This window comes from Bidens hawaiensis, unplaced genomic scaffold (assembly GCF_021521415.1).
Source record: "Bidens hawaiensis isolate Kalapana, Puna unplaced genomic scaffold, B.hawaiensis_p1.1 tig00064666_1, whole genome shotgun sequence".
NCBI classification, from domain to species: Eukaryota; Viridiplantae; Streptophyta; class Magnoliopsida; order Asterales; family Asteraceae; genus Bidens; species Bidens hawaiensis.
In genome coordinates this window covers 1-23,621 of record NW_027506560.1, presented here as the reverse complement: position 1 = coordinate 23,621, position 23,621 = coordinate 1, and the positions used below count along the sequence as shown (strand labels likewise).

The 23,621-nt window shown below is 39.9% G+C and overlaps 3 protein-coding genes across 5 annotated transcripts; 1 reads left to right on the top strand and 2 right to left on the bottom strand.

The window, feature by feature from the left end:
- Positions 1-443: 443 nt before the first annotated feature.
- Positions 444-3,310, bottom strand: LOC143618175 (HIPL1 protein-like). 2 transcript variants are annotated; one of them, XM_077090478.1, is made up of 7 exons: positions 3,072-3,310; positions 2,821-2,984; positions 1,964-2,734; positions 1,681-1,897; positions 1,430-1,593; positions 1,139-1,359; positions 444-1,050 (listed from the first exon to the last, which is right to left on the bottom strand). In XM_077090478.1, exons 1-7 carry the CDS (start codon positions 3,187-3,189, stop codon positions 669-671), a joined length of 2,037 nt encoding a protein of 678 aa, XP_076946593.1. In that variant the 5' UTR covers positions 3,190-3,310; the 3' UTR covers positions 444-668. The 2 variants fall into 2 exon arrangements, with proteins under 2 accessions (XP_076946593.1, XP_076946592.1); XM_077090477.1 differs by having other exon boundaries at positions 446-1,050; positions 1,430-1,602; positions 3,072-3,307.
- A 5,440-nt stretch (positions 3,311-8,750) lies between these two features.
- On the top strand, positions 8,751-11,340 carry LOC143618180 (uncharacterized). 2 transcript variants are annotated; one of them, XM_077090481.1, is made up of 13 exons: positions 8,751-9,002; positions 9,097-9,201; positions 9,334-9,435; positions 9,528-9,671; positions 9,766-9,860; positions 9,937-10,066; positions 10,151-10,255; positions 10,318-10,424; positions 10,501-10,552; positions 10,631-10,720; positions 10,811-10,895; positions 10,997-11,061; positions 11,130-11,340. In XM_077090481.1, the coding sequence occupies exons 1-13, from the start codon at positions 8,775-8,777 to the stop codon at positions 11,214-11,216; spliced, it is 1,395 nt and encodes a 464-aa protein (XP_076946596.1). In that variant the 5' UTR covers positions 8,751-8,774; the 3' UTR covers positions 11,217-11,340. The 2 variants fall into 2 exon arrangements, with proteins under 2 accessions (XP_076946596.1, XP_076946597.1); XM_077090482.1 differs by having other exon boundaries at positions 8,891-9,002; positions 9,083-9,201; positions 11,130-11,328.
- A 3,240-nt stretch (positions 11,341-14,580) lies between these two features.
- On the bottom strand, positions 14,581-15,657 carry LOC143618173 (pectate lyase-like). The gene has a single exon (XM_077090475.1). The coding sequence runs from the start codon at positions 15,529-15,531 to the stop codon at positions 14,581-14,583; it is 951 nt and encodes a 316-aa protein (XP_076946590.1). The 5' UTR covers positions 15,532-15,657.
- Between the last annotated feature and the right edge of the window lie 7,964 nt (positions 15,658-23,621).

The window sequence follows — 23,621 nt, the reverse complement described above, 5'->3', positions numbered from 1 at the left end:
TGACTTTTGAACACTTATGATCTAATCAATTGATGTGTCCAATGAGACAACTAACAGAATGTTGTTCAAAGGTGTCTCCATGTGAACACCTCATAATAAAATGTAAGTTAGAGCTCATCCCTAATATAGACCAAACACAACCCGACTTAAACAATACTTCAACCTATCAGATAATTCAATTATCTAAATAAACTACATTGACACTTGTGTAGCGACTTAATTAATTAGTGAAAAACGCTGTACGACGTCACTGATACGTTGACATGCTTAAAAATGCGTAATGGTTTAAAAAAACATACAGTTACTATTTAATCCTTTTCTTCCCCACATATAAGGCTTCTGACTATGCAATTGCCTATCTTTTGTATTGGTCTTTTTTTATACCACAAACTTCATAATTTCTGAATGTTTTGTTTTCAGTTTAATACTTATTATCAAGTGTTTTAAGCATGTCACTGCATACATGACTCATTAGTAACACAATTATGTACAAAACTTCTTGCACAACTGTCACAATTTACAATATGTGGAATCTAGATCACTACACCTGCTTATTAAACAAGTCAAAATGAAAAAAAAAAACAAAATATTTTTCACATGATCACATCCAAAGCTGAAATAATGCACATATATGAAAACGCTGGCCATTATGCTCTTTGCTTTTACTCTTACAGCATATAGCCTACTAAGATCAGTATCAAAGAGATATAGAGCACAGATTCCAGGTGATTACCATTTGAAGGTGGTGGAAAATTAGGAGTTTGGGCCTGTGTTCCACTTTCCTTTGTGCAAGTGTAATTGCAACGACTTGGTTGAACTACTCTGTAGACACCTGTGCTTGCCAATATATATACATCTTTTTTGTTATCTTCTCCAAATGAGTATATGTAGCCCAAAGCAGCTAAGTCTGTGTTTGGTACAGAGTTGCACTCCAATGGAGAATCACGGGCACAACCAAAAGGGATTGAAGTTGAGGTGAAGTTCCCGCTGTTTGCTGGAGCTTCAGCAGCGGCCCATAAAGCAGTGGCATACAGATCTGCATACAAGTAACTAAACATACATTTATAGTTGCAAGTTAGAACCAATGCCTTTTATTTTAAAAGTCAATTCCTTGTCAATATCAAAAAAAGAAGACAACCTGCCATACATGCATGGATCAGTAGTGGAACGATAAAAGCTCCCGCCTGTTATTGCTGCAGAACCCTCTTTTTTGTTTACATCATAGTGGTTATAACCCATTGCTGGAAATATGAGATCAGATGTATTCTTTTGTTCAGAGTCAACAGGAAGGTGGCCTTCGTATATACTCCACCCATAGTTTCCACCCTTGGTAATAACATCAATCTCTTCGTAACGATCCTGATCATTCAAGTATCTTTACAAGACTTTCAAAACACAAAAACTAATATTATATTCATACGATACGGACCTGACCAATATCTGTACAGAGGAAGTAAGAAGGCCTCTCAGAATCAAAGCTACACCGCCAAGGATTTCTGAGTCCCAGGGCCCATATTTCAGGCAACAATTCTTTATCTTCCGAGTAAGGATTTTCACGCGGTATTGAATAATTTCCCCATAGATTCAGATCATCTGTTTCTTCTGAAATTATCAACGCACACTGTTATTTAAAAGGCAGGAAAATCTAGCTAGCACTAATGAGTAAAACCAAATACTTACTAGGTATGGTATCGACGTCCACCCTTATGATCTTTCCAAGCAAAGACTTCTTATTTTGAGCTAACCTGAAAGGACCATTTTTGCCGCCACCATCTCCCAACATTATATACATATACCCATCATCAGGCCCAAAAAGAATCTGACCACCATGATTGTTTGTAAACGGAAGCCCTAACGTTAGTATCCTCCTCACCTCTGTAGGTTTCCCTTTTGTTGCCTACAAACATATAAGTATATGCTCTAGATATATAACAACGGTACGAGTTTTTGTTAGTTTCAATACCTTTGCAGGCTCTGATGATGTTCCATTAACAGTGTACTCTGCGACAACGTTATGATACTGGCATGGGTGGTCTGCTCCACCAGAAGCACCTATTTTTGAAGGGTCACAACCAACATCTGAGTTACAACCACACCTCCCTGAACAGGTGGACGACGTTTCTTTGTTGCAGTTGAAGGAAGCAAAGAAACGGCCGTTTTGGGTGAAGTTTGGATGAAATGCAATCCCCATCAACCCAAACACGGTATCATATTTGACTTGGTCTGTTAAATCTACAAAAGGGGCAGATTCATCTATTCCCAATGGTTGTCCCGAAGCGTGTTTAGGAATGGCTGCCAGCCATATTTTTCCTGGCAGGTCTGAGAAGAAGGCACGGTCTGAGCCGTCTGGATGAGCAGCCATGTTGATGTACCCTTTATCTCCAAGCCTTTCAAGACATAGGCCTTTTGGAGGGACCGAGGAGGTTCGGGTTGAGTTAAGCTGGAGCGGTCTCCCATTGAAACAGTACACATGATCATCTGCTCTGCCACCAAAGGCGGTGCAGAAGTCGGTTCTTGATTGCCAGAGATCCGTGAGCTTAGATGAGGTGTTTTGTGGCAATCCAGCAGCGCCTTGTAGTGAAGGGGCAAAAGGGGAATTTCTTATGGAGACGTTTTGGCATGTGTCCCATACATGTGTACAGAAACTAGTTGCAGATGAGTAGTCACAAAGAAGTGGAACTGAACGAATCTGTGATTCGACTTTGAACAGGTTTGCCGAGAACTGATCACATGTCTGAAAAATTTAACAAAAAATGACTGGTGAAATCAGTGTAAGTAAGAGTAACAATGAACAAATTAATTAGTTTAGTGTTAACTTACAGCACAGAGTATGGATTTGATAAGAGAAGCACAGTTAGGATTAGTAAGAGAGATGTTCATAGCTTCAAACTGCATCTGCAGCTGTGAGTCTTTGGCTGAGTCACAACACACCCTCCCCTTGTACGGACAAAATGACAGAGCTTCCTTTGCCATCACAGGCGCCCCTTTTCATTTTCATTTTCATGTTTACATATTCATTCATAAATGCATATGTATATATGATAATTATAGGTGAAAAGAGGGAGACTTACTCAAGCTGGTGCACATGGGTAGTGAGGAGCAAGGGTAAGGATGCATGATGAGTAAAAGACATAGCAAGGGAATAAAACCACCTTCCATCTTTAACAGATAGAAGATAATCATACCCATTTCTAAGTATATATATGTCTCGATTTGTTCAAAGTGTGAAGGAAGGTGGTTGTGATAGATTTACTCACATTTAATGCCCCTTGCTAAATTAAGCCAAGGTCTTGTTTTTCTCTCCCCATTGACAATGGAGGCATTGTCCTATCCAACAAGTAAGCGATGATGGCCCCTGTTAATTGTATTTAGTTAGGGTTTTAGCCCATTTGGTTAGATAGAGCCCATGGGCTTTTTATGGGCTGTTAGCTAGGGTTTAGTTGTGTATATATAGGTATAGTGGCTTATGTATTTGACACACCTTCAAGTAATAAACATTACTTTCACTACAATCATCTTCTTTACATGGTATTAGAGCTACGGCTCTCGATCCAAACCCTAGCCGCGATCTGACCCGAACCTGAGTCTGACCAGCCGTCACCAGCAGCCTTCAGATCTGAAACAAGCTCCTGCCTTGTTGTTCTGTCCGAGCACTGTTCACGCGAGCACTGTTCATCGCCGAAACACTGTTCACGCGGAAAACACTGTTCACTGTCGGGAAACTACTGTTCACTGACGTGCACTGTTCACCGGTACTGTTCATCGCCGGAAACACTGTTCACGCCGGAAACACACTGTTCACGCCGGAAAACACTGTTCACTGCCGGGATTTCTGTTCACTGCCGGAAAGTTACTGTTCGCTGCCGGAATTACTGTTCGCTGCCGGAAAGTTACTGTTCGCTGCCGGAATTACTGTTCGCTGCCGGGATTAACTGTTCACGACGAGTAACTGTTTACGCCGGAATCTGTTCCTGCCCTCCACCCGCACTTGTTACTGTTCACAGTCAATTTTCAGTTTCGTGTATCACTATGGGCGAAAATACATACATGTATACATTTACTAAAGAGGAGCATGATCTTATTCAACGGTTTCTTACCTCCCAGTTGCCTCATCCTCAAACCAGCTCGGCACATTCAGGTAAACCTTCTAGCCTTGACTTATCATGGGTGATTGATTCTGGAGCCACACATCACATGACTGGGAATCGGGGTATTTTTTCTAGTCTTCAAAATGTTTCCCATGCACCAGTACGTCTTGCCGATGGATCTTCATGTCCCGTTCTCGGCATAGGATCCATCAGTAACTCGGAAAACCTAAAACTGTCTTCTATCCTATTTGTTCCTAAATTTCCTACCAGTCTTTGTTCAGTGAGTCAGATTACCAAACAAAACAACTGTTCTGTGACCTTTTACCCAACTCACTGCGTTTTTCATGAACTAGGAACAAATCGGGTAATTGGTACTGGTTTTGAATCAGGAGGTCTCTATCGTATATCCCCGTTTTCGCATCCTGTAGCAAACTTATGTGATTCCGCTGTCAGGGAGGCTCACTGTTGGTTAGGTCATCCCTCTACAGCAGTTCTGAGGCAAATGCGACCAGATTTACCACTTTCGTCTTTTAATTTTCATTGTGAGTCGTGTCAACTTGGTAAACATACCAGGCGTCCCTATCCCCCTAGGATGCCCAATCGAGTCAGTTCTTGTTTTGAACTGTTGCATTCTGATGTATGGGGTCCTTGCCCTATCAAATCTACGTTTGGTTTTGAATATTTTATTACCTTTATTGATGACTATTCTCGCACTACTTGGGTTTATTTATTGAAATCTCGTAGTGAGGTATTTTCCATATTTCGAGAATTTAATGCTTATGTTCAAAACCAATTTAACACCACCATTAAAACTTTACGATCTGATAATGCTAAAGAATATTTTTCCACCGACTTTTCTTCATACTTAAAAACCAACGGCATTATTCATGAATCATCGTGTGCTTATACATCTCAACAAAATGGTGTGTCCGAACGCAAAAATCGTCACATATTGGATGTTGCTCGCACAATCATGATCCAATCACGTGTTCCTCATCGTTTTTGGGGAGATGCCGTTCTCACTGCCACATATCTGATTAACCGCATGCCCTCAACCGTTCTTCATGGTAAAACACCGTTTTCTATACTATTTCCCAACGATGATCCATTTCCTCTCGCACCTAAAGTATTTGGTTGTGTCGCCTATGTTCATGACCATAGTCCAAAAACCATCAAACTTGATCCTCGAGCCATTCGTTGTGTCTTTCTTGGTTACTCACTGGTTCAAAAAGGGTATCGATGCTATAGCCCATCACTTCACCGATACTTTACCAGTGCCGATGTCACTTTTCACGAGTCTACTTACTTTCCCAAGTGTTCCACTCCTGTTTCTGACCCGTTTCCCGACCTCGATATACCCACATCTCCCTTCATCCCCACCATTCCTGTGTCAATTCCTTTTACCGATCCAATCTCTACTGATTCTGACCCACCGACAGAATCTCCGCCACTGCTTTTCACATATGCTAGGCGGGGTAGGGGTCAAACATCAGCGACTCTTGATTCACAACCTGGCCACGACCCCGAAATACCCTCCGATACTCCGCCTACATCTGAGCAATCCACACCTCTCACTACTACATCGTTACCCGATCCACCAACCTCTGACACACCTGTTTATGATCCTCCTGGTGCCCCACTTCCCGATATACCTATTTCCTTTCGCAAGGAACCCCGGACATGTACTCGTTACCCAATTCAGGACTATGTTGCCTACACCCACCTATCTCCTGAATCTCATGCGTACACCACTACCCTTGATTCCTACCCGATTCCCAAAAATGTGACGAGCGCTCTCGCTCACCCAGGATGGAGACAGGCTATGGAAGATGAAATCGGGGCTCTAAAGTCCAATCATACATGGGATCTTGAAACACTTCCTAAAGGGAAGCGTATTGTTGGTTGTCGTTGGGTGTTTACGGTTAAACTACACCCGGATGGCTCCCTACACCGCTTAAAGGCTCGGTTGGTTGCAAAAGGGTATTCTCAGGCATATGGCATTGATTACGATGAAACTTTCTCTCCGGTTGCTAAAATGCCATCTGTCCGTATTTGCATCGCTCTTGCTGCCATTAATCATTGGCCGCTCCACCAGCTTGATGTCAAGAACGCCTTTCTTAATGGTGTTCTTGAGGAGGAGGTATATATGGAGCAGCCCCAGGGTTCGTCGTTGAGGAGGAGGCCTCGAAAGTTTGTAGACTACGTCGTTCTCTATATGGTCTTAAACAGTCTTCCAGAGCATGGTTTGGTCGATTCTCTAGTGTTATGGGACAGTTTGGGATGACGCGGAGTGCCTACGATCACTCTGTCTTCTTTAGACACCAGAAAGGGAAGAGGATTATCGTAGTTGTTTATGTGGATGACATTATAATCACAGGTGATGACGAGGTCGGGATTTCCGAACTCAAGCAGTTTCTTCAGTCTCAGTTTCAGGTAAGCGACTTATGTCGACTGAGGTATTTCCTTGGCATAGAAGTATCCCGCTCTCCACAAGGAATACTTCTCTCCCAACGAAAGTATGTTCTTGATATGTTAACTGAATGTGGCTTACTGGGTTGTAAACCTGTTGATACACCAATGCTTCCTACAAAGAAACTCCTCCCAAAGGAAGGAGATCCAATGAAAGGATCCTGAGCGATACAGACGGCTGGTTGGTAAACTTAATTATTTAACCGTCACACGACCGGATATCTCCTTTACTGTCAGTGTTCTGAGCCAATTTATGGCTACACCATACACCGGTCACTGGGATGCTGCCCTTCGTGTCTTAAGATATCTTAAGACCTCACCTGGCTTGGGCATATTATACTCTGATCAGGGTCATTGTCGTGTAGGTGCCTTCACGGAAGAAGGAGATGGTCGAATATCAGGGTTCTCAGATGCAGATTGGGCAGGTTGTCCAATTTCTCGACGATCTACCACCGGATATTGTGTGTTTGTTGGGGGAAACCTTGTATCATGGAAGAGTAAGAAGCAACACACGGTCTCCCGGTCGAGTGCCGAATCAGAATATAGAGCCATGGCAGATGTAACATCAGAGATGACATGGGTTCGTCGTCTTCTCAGAGAGCTCGGGGTTGTTTCTAATGACTTGATGAGGCTATACTGTGATAATCAGTCAGCTATTCACATAGCCAAGAATCAAGTATTTCATGAGAGGACAAAACATATTGAGGTCGACTGCCACCTTATCAGAGATCGGGTAGTAGGCACACAAATTGATCCTCCTTCCATTCAACCAGTTCATGTGAAGACAAATTTTCAGCTAGCAGACATTCTAACTAAACCGCTCCGGAAAGCTCAGATAGATTTTATTTGTAACAAGTTGGGCATGATTAACATCTATGCTCCAACTTGAGGAGGAGTGTTAATTGTATTTAGTTAGGGTTTTAGCCCATTTGGTTAGATAGAGCCCATGGGCCTTTTATGGGCTGTTAGCTATGGTTTAGTTGTGTATATATAGGTGTAGTGGCTTATGTATTTGACAAACCTTCAAGTAATAAACATTACTTTCACTACAACCATCTTCTTTACAGCCCCCACCATTTCATTAAATCAAAACTAATGTTGGAAGATCTCAGTGGATATATATAATTGTTAATGGTGGATACAACTGCACTAAGAAACTTGTAAGTTTAATTAGACAAGGACTTTTATTTATTTTGTTTGTTAGTCTGCATATGAATACTTTGGTTGAACATAAAAGCAACTGTTGAGGGAATTAGCATGCATTTCATTATTCAAGTGTTTGAAAATAAGAAAATAAACTACTTTTGGGAGTTGGAGTTAGTAACCATAAGGCTTTTTTTTTTCACTTTATTGACATTAAACCAACCAGTTGTCTCCACAAAGGAGTGTGAGTGAGATTTATACTTTACAAATACTTCTACTACTATTTAACTTTAAGTTTATTATTATTCTAATTTTTTTACTTTGAGCATATATTTATATGCCTTTTTTACTTGTTGTTTTAGATAAAAGTATCTTTTTGTTTTTCTATATGATCTTGCATGTCAAAGAGCAATAAAAATAACAAAATTCTATAGGGGGAGGCTGACACAATACAAACCCGGGTTCTATTCCTGGCTGGTGCATTTCTTTTTATTAGCTGGCGGATAAATACAGCGCTAATGATGTCTAATATGTGGTTCTATTCTAAGCCAGTGTAGTGGTGAATAATCCTAAGTTTTGTACTTTTTGATTTTACAGAAATAGTTTTGTGAGGTAAGTTAGGTAGTAAGAAATTAAAATAGTGTACATGCATGTGCTGATTCTTGAACATTAAAAACTAGAATATATTAAATGTCTTTTTTGTTAACTACACACGATATATATATATCTTAAAATTAAAATAATAAAAGTAATTGTCAAAAGTTAAAATAAGTTGAGAATTAAGAAATTGAAATAAATGAAGTGTAGGTATTGTGAATATGTTATATATGAAATTGGGTAGGGATGAAAATCGACAGACAATGCAGATAGTAACTAAGAGCAAACTGTTAGAATTATTTATTTATTATTTGAGTAAGATGGAAAAAAAGAAAAAGATTTATTTAAATTTGTCGACTCATGTGCCAAAGGAAAGGCTTTCTTTTTCTGAATTGAAAAATAATACTCCGTAATAAGTATATAATATAATATACTTCGATCTGATCATCATCATCATCATCATCATCATCGGATGAAATGAAGAAGGATAGATGGGGTTATGAGATTAACACCGCCTCCTCCCCCTGCATCGATTCCATCAACGACTATTATCACCAGGTGCTTACTTATGGCCGCAGACGTGGGGATGCCATCCTCCAAGCACTTGAACACGACCCCAACTGTGTACTGGCTAACATCTTGGCGGCTGCTTCTTCTTCTCAACACACACTTGAATCACTTCTAAATGCTGCCAATGCCAATCTAGTTAGTAATTAATTAAACACCTCTTTCTTTCTTTCTTTCACAATTATTATTATTATTATTATTATTATTATTATTATTAGTAATTATTATGTAGGACAAGGCCACTCCTTATGAAAAAGCAGTTTTTGATACAGTCCATTCTATGATTTCACCAAATAAGGATAGGGATGATGATGTTGCTTTTCAATTGCATTCCAAGGTTCCTTCTTTCTTTTTCACTGCAATTCTCATTCATTCTAATTCTAATTCTAATTCTAATTCTAATTCTAATTCTAATATATATATATATATATATATATATATATATATATATATATATATATTGATGCAGCTGTTGAATGATTTTCCAAAGGATTTAGTATCTTTGAAGAGGGCTCAAGTTCTATGCTTTTACATGGGTCGACCCGATCTCTCTCTGCAACTCGTTCAACAAGTAATAAAATTACTTACTTACTTACTTACTTACTTACTTACTACCTAATCAAAAATCATAAATCAAAATTCCATTATCCTTTCTATATATAGGTACTTGCTTCCAATCATGGCCAACATTTTGTATATGGCATGCTTGCCTTTCCCCTCTTAGAGCTTGGACGAATGCCAGATGCTGAGAAAGCTGCCCGCACCGGTTTACAAATCAACAACCAAGATCCATGGTCGCAACATGCTGTCAGCTACCTACCTACCTGCTTCCTTTTTAAACACACACATATATATATTTACATCTCCTGCCTTTTGATTTCATTACATATATGTTTTCCAGCTGTGCCATGTTTTCCAATACCTGTGTCGCTTTAAGGAAGCAGTCGAATTTATGGAAGAATGCTCAAACTCGTGGACTCCGTTATCATCCTTCATGTAACCATATATAATTAAACATCCAATTTTATCATCTTACTATATATTAATTATTAAGGCTGGCTTGATGCATTAGGAACACTCACAATTGGTGGCACGTTGCTCTGTGTTACCTAGAAGGCAACGCTCCCTTTGAAAGAGTCCGTGACATTTATGAAAATCGTATCTGGAAAGAGTTAGACAGAAGCGATGCGACTCCCGCAGAGGTTCGTTTTTTACCCTTTTCTTCTTTCCTATTTAACCTTTTTTTATTTCCAATTGTAAGCTGTGTTTTTTGTGTGTGAATTTAGGTATACTTGAATGCAGTTGGGTTGTTATTGCGGGTTCATGTTAGAGGCAAAATCCATTTCTTTGAGGAGCATTTGAAGATGCTAGCAGGCTATCTAGCAGATCGAGTTAGTTCACTATTCTTTTTTTTTTTTAATTATGGATGTTTTTCTTAATCTTAATTTGTCAGGCCTTTTGGCATCTTGAGTGGCACCTTGATTTGTTGATCTTATGGGCCTTAGCTTGTACTGGGAAGTCGTCCGAGGCTCAAGACTTACTCAATGGCTTAAAATTAAAGTTAGAAACTCCTGTTTTCTTAAATGATATCATGTTTGTTTGTCTCACTCTGAAATCTGAATGTTGTTTTGTTCAGGGTTTCTAAAATGAATCAGAAGAAGGCAAAGTTAATGCAGAAAGGACTCACGGTTTGTTTTCTAAAAACTTCTCACTTATTGAGGTGTAATCGAGGACACATGTAATGATTCTGTTATTATACGGTTTAGCTTGCTGAAGCCGTATACGGGTATGGGAGAGGTGATTTCAGTAGAGCATTAGAGCTGCTTGGTACAGACTTTGATGCCGAAGGCTGTAAGGTGTCAAGGAATCTCTCTATCTCTTCTTGTTAATAATGACTAGTTAGGTTAAATAAATAAATAAATAAATTGTTGTATTGCATTTTGCAGATGGTTGGTGGGTCTGGGGAACAGCTTGATGTGTTCAATGAAGTTTGGTATGTTATGTTACTTGATGCAGGGGATGCTGAAAAGGGTATGTTATGTTAGGCCTCTTGTTCTTAATGTATGTTTGTGTGTGTTAAATTATAAGTGGTAGAACTAGAACATGTTAATTCTTTGTGATTATATCTGCAGCGATTCAAGTGATTGAGAAGCAGTTAAAGAAGAGAGACGGAGTCCCCTTTTTGTGGCGCTTGTTGGTATGATGTCGGTTTCTTTTACTAGTAAATTTCTCTAAGTGGTGATTCAGAATCTTTAATGGTTTCAGGAGAGGGGATACTCAATGTTGGGGAAGCAATTAGAAGCCGAAAGTATAGGTGCAAAAGCCAAGGCGTTAGAGACTGCCTACTTCTAACAAAACACTTGGGACATGAATATGTTGTGTACTAAATGTATGTATGTAAAACTTTGCAGCGTGATGTAAAACAATATGTTAGTTACCTGACAATACCCAATCCACCGCTAACTTGTGGCGTAATGGTAGGAAGACCCAAGTTTGATCCTCACTTGTGTTATTTTTAGTGGATTACGACAATGAATGATTCAAGCTACGTCTTGCGAGGTTGTCAGTTTGAATCCTGAGTCCACCAGGGTTTTCGTCCCACTGTGTGTTACGTTAGAGAGTTCTGCTCTTGTGACGACATAACTAATCATAAATTTCAAAAATTTTGCACTTGGACTTTTTAACCTATTCCAAGCCCAAATCATTTTTTCTAAGATTTGTCATGAATTTTATTTCTTTACAAAATCTAACCGGTAAAATGAATGTACAATCATTATCTTTTTTTTGTTTCAAACTAAATCATATGTGGCACCTATATAATAACATCATTTCTAATAACCTTGACAAGTTATTTTTAGTGCTAACTATTTATATTCTAAGTCTAACAATTAGATATCGAATGGTTAGCATAGAATTTTGGATAGGTTTAATTTTAATACAACATTCTAGTGTAGAAAACCTTTCATGAATAATCTTCTATGTCAAGTGGCAGCCGACGCTATGGTTTTCTGAAAGAACGTTCAAGTCAAACTCTCTCATTTTATTTCCTATTTTTTAATATATATGTATGGAAACAGTTCCTTAACCAAAAATAAGGTATTGGTTTGATAGTAAAGTGTTCATTAAATTCTAATTATGCCCTAGGTTGTGGCAATAGAAAAATGGTCTATCGACTAAGTGGGAGCGAGTGTATGTGAAGTTAGATGTTGGGTTGGCATAAAAAGCAAACGAGTGACGATTCCGATAATCACTAGGGATATGACCATTACCATAATGATTGCAGGATACGTAGACCGGATTCTGAGATGGTGCCCAAGAGAACTAACTGTTTTCATGTACCTACGTCCCCTATTGGTGCCTCGAGAGGAATTACAACGTCGTGATTGTTGCTATCACAACTGTGAGGTTGGCGATAGCCATAAAAGGTCTGTGGAGCAGTGTTGTGCATGAGTGAAAGCCGTATTGAGCCACCATTTGCTGACGTACCATAAGTTGTATGATGGTTGAGTTTTGATAGGCGAAGACCATAAAGTTCGATCACTAATGATTTGTTCTTGAGTATAATTTAGGGAAAGAAAGGAAAGAAAAGTTTGGTTGTGTTCCCGAGTTTCATTTAAGGAGGGAAATGGAAGGAAATAGGAAGATGCGTGCTCCCGAGCTTCATTAATGCTATAGTAGACGACCATGCAAGAATGGTTAACTTGAGGCTGTTGTATTCCTCACGAAGCCCATGGACAATAATCAAAACCTAGAACCATGTCTTTTTCTTTGTATATCATCAATGTTGGCAAATGTTATGTAAACAACTTAGGTAAGAGTGTGTGTTGTGGTGCTCCAATCAGGGCGCTAGCCCTTCATCCCCTGCCACCGTGGTCGCGCACATCACAACAGGGTGGCGTGAGTGGGGCGTTAGCCCCTAGCCGTGAGCATGGTAGCGAGAGGAATCAGACCGACATATCACTGATATTCCCGATATCATTGTTTTAAGTCTTCTTTAACAATTTTTAGTGTTCAATATTAGTGTTATAAGTCTTAATTAATTCCAACTTGTTACGATTATTAGTGTCCTGCAAGTTGCAAAAGGTTAAATTGTTAACGGTAGTTGAGTTTGTGTGTGTCTGTGTGTATATATATATGTAGGGGAAAGTTAATGTACAAATGAAATTAACGTGCTAAATATGAGACAAGTAGAGCAATTATATATACAAGTAGATGAATTATGTAATTACGTCATAGAGTAATTATGTAATTATTATAGGTTGTGTGTGATTACGGGAAGGAAGAACATATCAAATTTTATTTTTTATGATGTTTGATTGGTTATATAACAATATTTATATGACTAAAATATTGTACATTATAATTTAGGAAAATTTTCAAAAATGCCCCTTTGAAAAGGGAGAAAATAAAGGCACAAAAATTCATAACTTTTTTAAAATGACTCAAATAATTTGTACTGAGACGACACATTGAAAATATAACCGACAAGATTGATGAACCATTTAAAAGCTGAAAAGGGAGAAAATAAAGGCACAAAAATTCATAACTTTTTCAAAATGACTCAAATAATTTGTACTGAGACGACACATTGAAAATATAACCGACAAGATTGATGAACCATTTAAAAGCTGACAAGTGACAAGAATCTGATAAGTCCGACCATATTCTTGAAAATCTTGGGGGTGTCATCCAAATTTTTTCTTTAAATCTTTTAGTAAAAAAACACTCTCTCCTTTTGATTTTTTTTTATGTTTCTTACATGGCCCGTACAATTGTGATTATCCCTAACTTCTTCATCTTCATCTACATCTTCATCTAAGTTAAATCAAAGAATCATCACCTTAAGCTCTTGCCAAATTGAAAGACAACACCACAACATCACCGCCACCTAGGTTCTACAATTGAACCTGGCAACGATGGTTAAGGCAACAATCATCCTCAGAAACCCGCCACCACCTAGGGTATCAAATCAATGCCGGAAGCGAGGGTAAATAAGACGAGACGGCGTGTGGGTAAGATGAGAAATATAAGCCCATGCATTGAAGATTTGTACTATGTGCATGAAGGCTACCAACATAGATGAATAGTATTTTATACTAAGAGATTTATATATATATATATATATATATATATATATATATATATCTAAAATTGAGATTCAACCCAAAGGCTTCTTTAATACACAGTTGCACACCTTCAACAGTAAAATTTTATTTTTTTAATCAGATCATGTTTTTATTTAAGAATGGCTGAAAAAAAAAACAAATCCCTCTCGACCCAAAACAACATGTTATGAATCGCTCCGACAGGCCGTTCTGATCGTGACCCTAACCTGCTTAACCGACCCGTTTTCCGGTCCTACTTTTGGGCAATGACATGAACCATATTACCAAAAGTTCACAAATGTCAATATATACATTGCCCCTTTAATGAACACGTATTAATTTCGTCATTTAAATTTATATCTATGAATTTTAAAACACGAAAAGAAATAGATAAAGGAGATATCGATCAAACTTGACATTTATGGATCTCTCTCTGTATATATATATAAACTTGGTAACATTCTGATATTTAACTAATTACTAGAAACTAATTATAGTACGTAATTACTAGAAACTAACAACGAAGATATGATTACAAATTAAGATTATAAATGATTGATGGCCTCGATCATAGTATTTAACTAATTGTGGGCTAGCTAGCTACCAATTAATTAGCAAGGTCTGTTGGGCCTGCAGTGGAGGGCCCCCGCGTAACGAGTGAGCAGACCGACGGCTGCACCATCTTTTGCTTGGACCATATGCTTTTTGAGTTCGTGAGCAATGTCTGAGTGATCTCCGGATGCTACGAAGAAGGCCCCGTTAAGGAAAAGGTCATTCACGGTCCTCCATCGCCAGTGCCTCCACACTTTATGATGAAAGTGATCCCGATGGGTCACCTCTTTTGCGTGGACGTTGTCCGGAGCCCTGAAGCGGTTGCCTTGGCTGATGATGGTAGGGTTCATGCTCCCCCCGATGGCATACATTTCCCATTTGTTATAGTCGTTGTTGACGACGTGGAAAAACCCCCAGCGGCACGCAGGCATCCTCTGCACCAGCCCCTTCCCAAACCGGTTGAATGCGATGGTCACCTGCATGATCTCATCTCCGTGGAAGCTGTTGCTGGCGCCCAGCAGCATCACGTCGTTGTGGTGGTTGAACTTGCAGTTGGAGATGGTCACCGCGGTGCTGGCCATGATGGCGTCGATGAGGCCGTCTGAGCAGTGGTCCAGCGACACGTGATCCACCCACACCTTGCTAGCGCCAAAAATGGAGATGCCGTCCCCATCGCTGACGGTTCTGAAGCCGTAGTGGTCCGTGGAGTCCCTGATCATCCCCCCGGGCTTGGAAACGATGTGGTGGATCCGGATCCCGTGAATGATAACGTTATGAACGAACTGGATGGTGAGGCCCGCCCCATGCGCGATGTGGACATTCACCCCTCTCCCGTCAATCGTCTTGTGGTCGTTGACGATGAGCTCTTGCTGGAGGGTGATGACCATGGACCTGGCGAAGATGATCCAGAGGGGCCTCTTCTGGATGACTCCCCACCGGAGGGTTCCTTTCTTGGGATTCAGCATGTCATCGTCTGAGGCGTCTGTCACCACGTAGGTAGCACCTCCCATACCACCCGTCGTGCGCTCTCCAAACACGCGAGCACATTCACCTAAAGCTTGTCGATTCTTGGCCCAGTCCTTGTTGCACCTCTAACATCTGTCTATGGGGTTGGTAGCCATGCATCCCCCTGACTTCCTATTTAGCAGCCTCCTCCTCCAGCTCCAACTCCAGCTCCAGCTCTTCTTCGTTGAATTATTATTATTATTATTATTGTTATTATTATTATTATTATTATTTGTTTCTGCATCGAAAGACCTGATCGATCAACAAACCACCTTAATATAACATACATACATTCAAATTAAGTAGTAATATTTTAGGAACTCATGACTCACGTACTCTTGGATTTGTTTATTGAAATTAAGGATGGCCAATCCAGGGTTTGGATTATATGCTCTTAAAGCGGCCTTGGTAGCATTGTGAGCGCGTTCTTCTATGAAGGCGTCTGGATGACTTGTGTATTCTCTCATTGTTCCGGCTAAGACATCATGACTCCCCACTATGATGACCGCAAAGGCCAATAAGGCCGAAAAAGACATTCAAATTACTTGTGGTCGGTCTATGGAAATGGAATCGGGATCATAATTAAGGGAACCACTGGTGGGGGGATTAATTAACCTAACCTAACCTAACCTAACCACAGTGATTCGCCTTCATCATCTCCGTCTTTTAAAAATTTCTCCCCATGAAAACTAAAATGTTTATATAACATATATGCGGACTACCACAAATTATGTATATCATCAACAGAAATATTGTATGGTCAAACTCATCCACTATAATTAGAACTATATTGAAACTTAATTTATGTAATTAAAATATTATTACTATTATTATATTGATAATTTTCAATTGACAAAACACAACCTATAATATGATCCAATATTCCCTCCTAAGCCGGAGAGCATAACTTATGAAGATATATGTCGTTTGTTCTTTTGTGCCACCAATAAAGTGAAACTTAGATATGAAAATATTAAATACGATGTTGCATTTTATTTGCAACATAGTCATCTTTATTTATTAATAATAATAAAATTAGAAACTGAATCTCATATTCCTAGCTCCTATCCTCCTCAATGCTTCTTACCTAAAACTTATTATATCCGTATCTTTGTGTGGTCGGTTTATATATGTAAAAGGAAATACAAATGTTTCTATTTTATTTCTATTAGATTAATGCACATGCCAAAGGAAGAGGAAAATGATAAGAATAGATTGTGTTTTGGTTGTAATAATGTTGGTGATCATTGTCCCGCTTGTATTGGCAGGACAAGATCGCGATCCAGAACACGACGGAAAAATTGACGATTATTTGAAAGAACGGGCGGAAAAGGCTATAATCGAGGCTATGAAATCATATCAACCACACCCAGAGGAAGTCACGAGGACCTTCACGGAACAAGTTAGCGAGTGGGTAATTTTTCCATAACTTTATTTGCATATTCATTGCATTGTGATTATATTGACATAGATATTATCATTTTGTAAAGGTCGCTGAAAAATGATCAACAAGCAGCGAGAAAGCAACTAAAAGAACCAAGCAACAGAAAATAAATATGGAGAATCCTCGCATGGTTATTGTATTAATTATAGAAGAAATATTGTTATGTAAGAGATGATTAGTTTTTGTTGTAAAGATGTATTGTTGGTAATGGATGAATAATAGTAATGAACAAATTCGGACAGGTCGTGTACCTACCCTTAAGGCCATTCTCCCAAAATTTCGAACGGGCCATGAGAAAGCTCTAAGAACTTTTCATTGACCCGATTCTATCATAGGGTCAAAAATATTCGAGTGAAGTCTCCAGAACCGAAATTATGTTCGGATTCGGCGAATAACCCACACTCATTTTTTTCGGGCAAGCGGTGAACCCGTCTTTTTGGCCCTACTAGCAAAATTTCGAACGAGCCACGAGAAAGCTCTATGGACTTTTCATTTACCTGATTCTTTCGTAGGGTTATAAAATATTCGAGGGAGGTCTCCAGGACCAAAATTATGGTCGGATTCGGCGAATAGCCCCATACTCATTTTTTTTCGGGCAGGCGGTGTAACAAAATTTCGAATGGGCCACGGGAAAGCTCTAGCGACTTTTCATTGACCCGATTCATTCGTAGGGTCATAAAATATTCGACGGAAGTCTCCAGGACCGAAATTATGGTCGGATTCGGCGAATAGCAACATACTATTTTTTTCGGGCAGACGGTGAACCCGCTCTTTTGGCCCTCCTAGCAAAATGTCGAACGGGCCACGGGAAAGTTTTATGGACTTTTCATTGTTCTGATTCCTTCGTATGGTTATAAAATATTCGAGGGAAGTCTCCAGGACCGAAATTATTGTCGGATTCGGTGAATAGCCCCATACTCGTTTTTTCGGGCAGGCGGTGAACCTGCCCCTTTGCCCTACTAGCAAAATTTCAAACGCGCCACGAGAAAGCTCTAAGGACTTTTCATTAACCTGATTCTTTCGTAAAGTCATAAAATATTTGAGGGAAGTCTCTAGGACCCAAATTATGGTCGGATTCGGTGAATAGCCCCATACTCGTTTTTTTCAGGCCGGCGGTGAACCTGCACTTTTAGCCCGCTTGCAAAATTTCGAACTGGCCACGGGAAAGCTCTAGAGACTTTTCATTGATCCGATTCCTTTGTAGGGTCATAAAATATTCGAGGGAAGTCTCCAGGACCGAAATTATGGTCGGATTCGGTGAATAGCACCATACTCGTTTTTTTTCTGGCCGACGGTGAACCTCCCTTATTGGCCCTGCTAGCAAAATTTCGAGCGGGCCACGGGAAAGTTTTATGAACTTTTCATTGATCCGATTCTTTCTTAGGGTCACAAAATATTATATGGCAGTCTCTATGACCGAATTTATGATCCGATTCAGTGGTTCGACCCATACTCAGTTTTTCCTCAGGCTCGTGTACTACCCTCATTGGCAATATGGGCAAATTTTCAAACGGGCCACGAGGTGGTGTGATGACATAATTATTGACCTGGTTCTTTCTTAGGGCCATAAAATATTGTATGGAAGTCTCCATGACCGAATTTATGATCCGATTCAGTGGTTCGACGCATACTCAGTTTTTCCTCCGGTTCGTGTACTACCCTCTTTGGCAATACTAGCAAAATTTCGAACGGGCCACGGGGTGGCGTGAGGGCATAATAATTGATCTGATTCTTTCTTAAGGTCATAAAGTATTGTTTTGAGTCTCCTAGACCGAATTTAAGATCCGATTCAGTGGTTCGACCCATACTTAGTTTTCCTCCGGCTCGTGTACTACCTCCTTTGGCAATACGGGCAAAATTTCGAACGGGCCACGGGGGTGGGGGGCGTGAGGGCATAAATATTGATCCGATTATTTCTTAGGGCCATAAAATATTGTATGGCAGTCTCCATGACCGAATTTATGATCCGATTCAGTGGTTCAACCCATACTCAGTTTTTCCTCCGGCTCGTGTACTACCCCCTTTGGCAATACTGGCAAAATTTCGAACTGGCCACGGGGTGGCGTGAGGGCATAGTGTAAGTCCCCCCAGGGCGTCGCTGATCGATACGAGATCCGCACGAGGTCTAGGAGTGCGGAATCCTCCTAGACTCGTTTATTGGTGTAGAAGACGAAGAACACGATTACACATAAACAAACACACGAACAAACACACGAATGGGATAAACGAATCTGCATATCTTTTATATAATAACCACCACGTTACAAATCGAACAAAAACAAAGACACGGCCGACCCGAGGTGAGCTCTACCTCGGGCCGTCCCACACGACTCTCCCTCTCTGTTTCTCTCTAGATACTTGAACTGACCACACAATACTCTAACTTTTCTGGATACTCAAACCTAAACAAGACACACAAATATATAGATAAACCAACTTCGCGGGCTTGGGCTTGGGCCTGTAGGCGAAGTTGTTCTTAACTTCGCCTATGGCGAAGTTGTTATAGCTTCGCCTAAAGTGAAGTTGTTCTAACTTCGCCTATGGCAAAGTTGTTATAACTTCGCCTAAGGCGAAGTTGTTCTAACTTCGCCTATGGCGTCTCCGCTGGTCAGAATTGCATAGCGACGGTCACAAAATGCACCAACAGACTCCCCTTTGACCGTTGCTCTCAATTCTAACAAACATAAAAGATCATCTGTTACAAAACATGCACCAACAGACTCCCTCTTAACTGATGATCTTATGTTTTCTTCTTCTTGTAGGACTCGATTGCACTATTATCTTCAAACTTGAACTTCACATATACATGCAACATCCATCCCGCCTTCAACCAGCCGTGTCTGAAACTGTCTTGTAACTCCACAAATCTACCAATCACCCGACGTCTTCCATATCAGATCTCTCATTCAGTGTAAGCTTCTTCGACTATATCGATTGAGGTCTTTGACATGCATGCATCCCCGTGCCTAATTGATCATCTCAACCAATCACGTGAAGTTCTTCTAACTTCACCAACACGTGAAGTTCTTCTAACTTCACCAACACGTGAAGTTGGGCTCCCTCCACAACTTCACCAACACGTCGGAATTGTATAGTAAGACATGGTTCAATCTTCAACTATTCAACATCAAGTGATCAATTTCATCACAAAACCACCTTGATAGAATCTAACACACATGACCATTAGTTAATCCGAAGCATCTTCAATCACCATGGATAACGATCAAGAACATAAACACTTTAATTCCCGATTAAATCCAACTTGTTCCAAAATTTTCACTTTAATAAATAAGCATCACGTTTCAGGATCCAATTCTCGAACGCCTTGAAAATAACATAAATAATATGCTTTGACCGCAATCCAGTAATGACGAAAACCTTCAGTTCGATTTGACTTTCTTCAGTTGGTCAACCTTAAACAACAACAATTTCTTTGCCCACAAACACCCAAATATGTGTCAATATCCAGTTTCAATCAACATCCCATTCACAACTTCAACTCCATATCCAGAGTTGACCCGTATTTGTTCACACGTAAGACCGAGAGATACCAAGTTTCACTCGTTGTCGGAACAACACTTTCGGTCTCACAATAATCGTGTACACCTGGCCATACAGACGAAAACTCCAAACAATTTTTTTTATTTTAATTTTTTATTATTTTTTTATTTTTATTTTTTTTTATTTTTATTTTTTATTTATTTTTTAATTTTTTTTTATAACTTCGCCTGAAAGTCAACTTCGCCTAAAGTCAACTTCGCCTAAAAGTCAACTTCGCCCCTCATTAACTTCGACTGGCTATAACTTCGCCTAAAAGTCAACTTCGCCTAAAAGTTAACTTCGCCCCTCATTAACTTCGCCTGGCTATAACTTCGCCTGGCCCTAAAATTTTAGCGACAACTTCGCCTGAACCCAATAACTTCGCCTACGGCGGCTGTTCGGCCAAAAACGCAACAGAAACGTGCCAGAAACACCAAAACGCAGATCTCGAACCATAGCATAAGAGCTTAACGCTCTGATACCACTTGTAAGTCCCCCCGGGGCGTCGCTGATCGATACGAGATCCGCACGAGGTCTAGGAGTGCGGAATCCTCCTAGACTCGTTTATTGGTGTAGAAGACGAAGAACACGATTACACATAAACAAACACATTAACAAACACACGAATGGGATAAACGAATCTGCAGATCTTTTATATAATAACCACCACGTTACAAATCGAACAAAAACAAAGACACGGCCGACTCGAGGTGAGCTCTACCTCGGGCCGTCCCACACGGCTCTCCCTCTCTGTTTCTCTCTAAATACTTGAACTAACCAAAAATACTCTAACTTTTCTGGATACTCAAACCTAAACAAGACACACAAATATATAGATAAACCAACTTCGCGGGCTTGGGCTTGGGCCTGTAGGCGAAGTTGTTCTTAACTTCGCCTATGGCGAAGTTGTTCTAACTTCGCCTAAGGCGAAGTTGTTCTAACTTCGCCTATGGCGAAGTTGTTATAACTTCGCCTAAGGCGAAGTTGTTCTAACTTCGCCTATGGCGTCTCCGCTGGTCATAATTGCATAGCGACGGTCACAAAATGTACCAACACATAGTTATTGATCTGATCCTTTCTTAGGGTCATAAAATATTGTATGGCAGTCTCCATAACCGAATTTATGATCCGATTCAGTGGTTCCACCCATACTTAGTTTTTCCCTCGGCTAGTGTACTACCTCCATTGGCAATACGGGCAAAATTTCTGCTTTGTGTTTAGAGATTGTTTGCTGGTGTACAACCGTAGGGTGTAAGTGGGTAAGTTAATTGAATATAATTAGTGGGTGAACACCTTCTTAGAGACCGAGAGGTGATAGGAAGTAAGGTCGTCTCTTAGCTTTTACTTATTAGGATTAAGATCGCGCGAGAGCGGGTTTGGGTTTTGAGCGATTAGTTGATCTAGTTTAAGTTAAACTAAATTGTTCCTCTATACTTGGTTGCGTAGTATTCGTCTCCATTAGGGTAGTGTGTCGGTGAGACCGAGAGGAGAGTCGAAATTAGAGCACTTTAACAACTCGTTTCCCGGTTTGTTCTTAAAATCAACTAAGTGTAAGTTAGAGTTTGTTAGTGAGACTAAGAGGTGATCTAGCTTTCTTGAGTGAACCTTAGTTGTGTCATCCTTAGGAACCGGTGTCGTGAGAATCCTCAATCCATTATCTCATTATACCTTCAATATGAATCTTACCTAGGTAGACGATTTCTCCGATTGCAGTAAGTTTCCAAGTTTTGTCAAGAGTTTCATTTAGTTTAGTTAAGTTTGGTTAATTAATTTAGTTAAAGTAAGTTAGGTTAAGTAGTTAATTATCTTAAAATTCATTTAAATATTATTAGGTGAGTCTTGGTAAGGGTTTAGTGATCATAAACGTTTTCAAGTGTCCTTGTGTTCGATACTCGGACTTCGTTAGTGCTATACTACTAGTGATCGGTACACTTGCCGGTTTTTTGTGGTTTTATTAGGATTTTCGTTTAATAAATTTAAAGCTTAGTTTGTGAGAGCATCATTATACACACATCAAGTTTTTGGCGTCGTTGCCGGGGACACGGTTAGAGGCGTATGAGAACGACCCGAGTTGGGATTTACGTATTGTATTTTCGTATATTTAGATTAGATTAGTTATTTTAATTAGTTTAGTTTTAGTTTAATTTTATTTTTAGTATTTTATTCTATTTTTATCTGGTGCCCGTGATCCTTTTCTTTTGAGTGTGCTTTATAGGAAGTATGTTCGGACGACTGGTTGGAACGCCATGGTGCAAAGTGTGTGGCGGAGATCACTGGGTACATGATGCTTATGAGCGAAGGAGGATATAAACCGAGGCACGAAAGGCTAACTTCGAATCACTTTGGGTAGAACCTCCATACCATTTCGCATATGATCTGATGGGGAACTTCTTAGGGTATAGAGATTCATTGGGAAATATTTTAGAGCCCACCCCAGAATTGGAAGCAATAATGGACGATGTACTGCATGCTATTGTGAATGACTCGATATATGTTCCACCTCCGAGCCAAATGCTTATCGAACCCCGAAGTGAGATTGAGGATTCAAGAGTAGGGGAAGAGATAGAGGAGGAGCATCTGTCCTCATTGGATGAAGAAGGTGAGGATCCATCCGGCCATGAATCAGGTAAGTACTCTTTTACTAGCTCAATTAAATATGATGATGAACATGAGATCTCTAACCCTTCAAGTGCTTTTAATTATAATGATTATTTTGATCCACTTGATGCATCACACTTGTCTTGTGAGGATGATATGATTCAGGATTTAGAAGGAGAACATCAGAAGTCTGAATTGATTAAAGAGGCGAATGTGGTTGTCTTTGATATTGAGGGTTGTCATGAAGAGCTTGTGGAGGGTACCTCTATGGAAGTAGACAATATGCAATTTGACACGGGTGGTGACATTGAAGGAATAGAAAGATTAATTCTCAGAGAGACACCACAGAAGTGGGCATATGTATACTTGGATCAAACGAACTTGAAGGTAAGGATACGACATACGAAACAACATAAAAAGTTGACACACAGCAAAGATGACATCCTCCTTCATTACACGACTAGTATAAAGTTTGGTCCGGGTAAGTATAAGTCTTGGTGGTCCGACTCGTTT

What these genes read in the sequence shown, in the direction of transcription:
- LOC143618175 (XM_077090477.1), bottom strand. Translation starts at nt 3,189, where the DNA reads ATGGGTATGATTATCTTCTATCTGTTAAAGATGGAAGGTGGTTTTATT. An exon ending in CATCATCAGAGCCTGCAAAG is followed by an intron (nt 1,898 to 1,963) that starts GTATTGAAACTA and finishes ATATGTTTGTAG; the next exon opens with GCAACAAAAGGGAAACCTAC. An exon ending in GATCCATGCATGTATGGCAG is followed by an intron (nt 1,051 to 1,138) that starts GTTGTCTTCTTT and finishes ATGTATGTTTAG; the next exon opens with TTACTTGTATGCAGATCTGT.
- LOC143618180 (XM_077090481.1), top strand. Translation starts at nt 8,775, where the DNA reads ATGAAGAAGGATAGATGGGGTTATGAGATTAACACCGCCTCCTCCCCC. An exon ending in CTTTTCAATTGCATTCCAAG is followed by an intron (nt 9,202 to 9,333) that starts GTTCCTTCTTTC and finishes ATATTGATGCAG; the next exon opens with CTGTTGAATGATTTTCCAAA. An exon ending in ATCCATGGTCGCAACATGCT is followed by an intron (nt 9,672 to 9,765) that starts GTCAGCTACCTA and finishes TATGTTTTCCAG; the next exon opens with CTGTGCCATGTTTTCCAATA.
- LOC143618173 (XM_077090475.1), bottom strand. Translation starts at nt 15,531, where the DNA reads ATGGGAGGTGCTACCTACGTGGTGACAGACGCCTCAGACGATGACATG.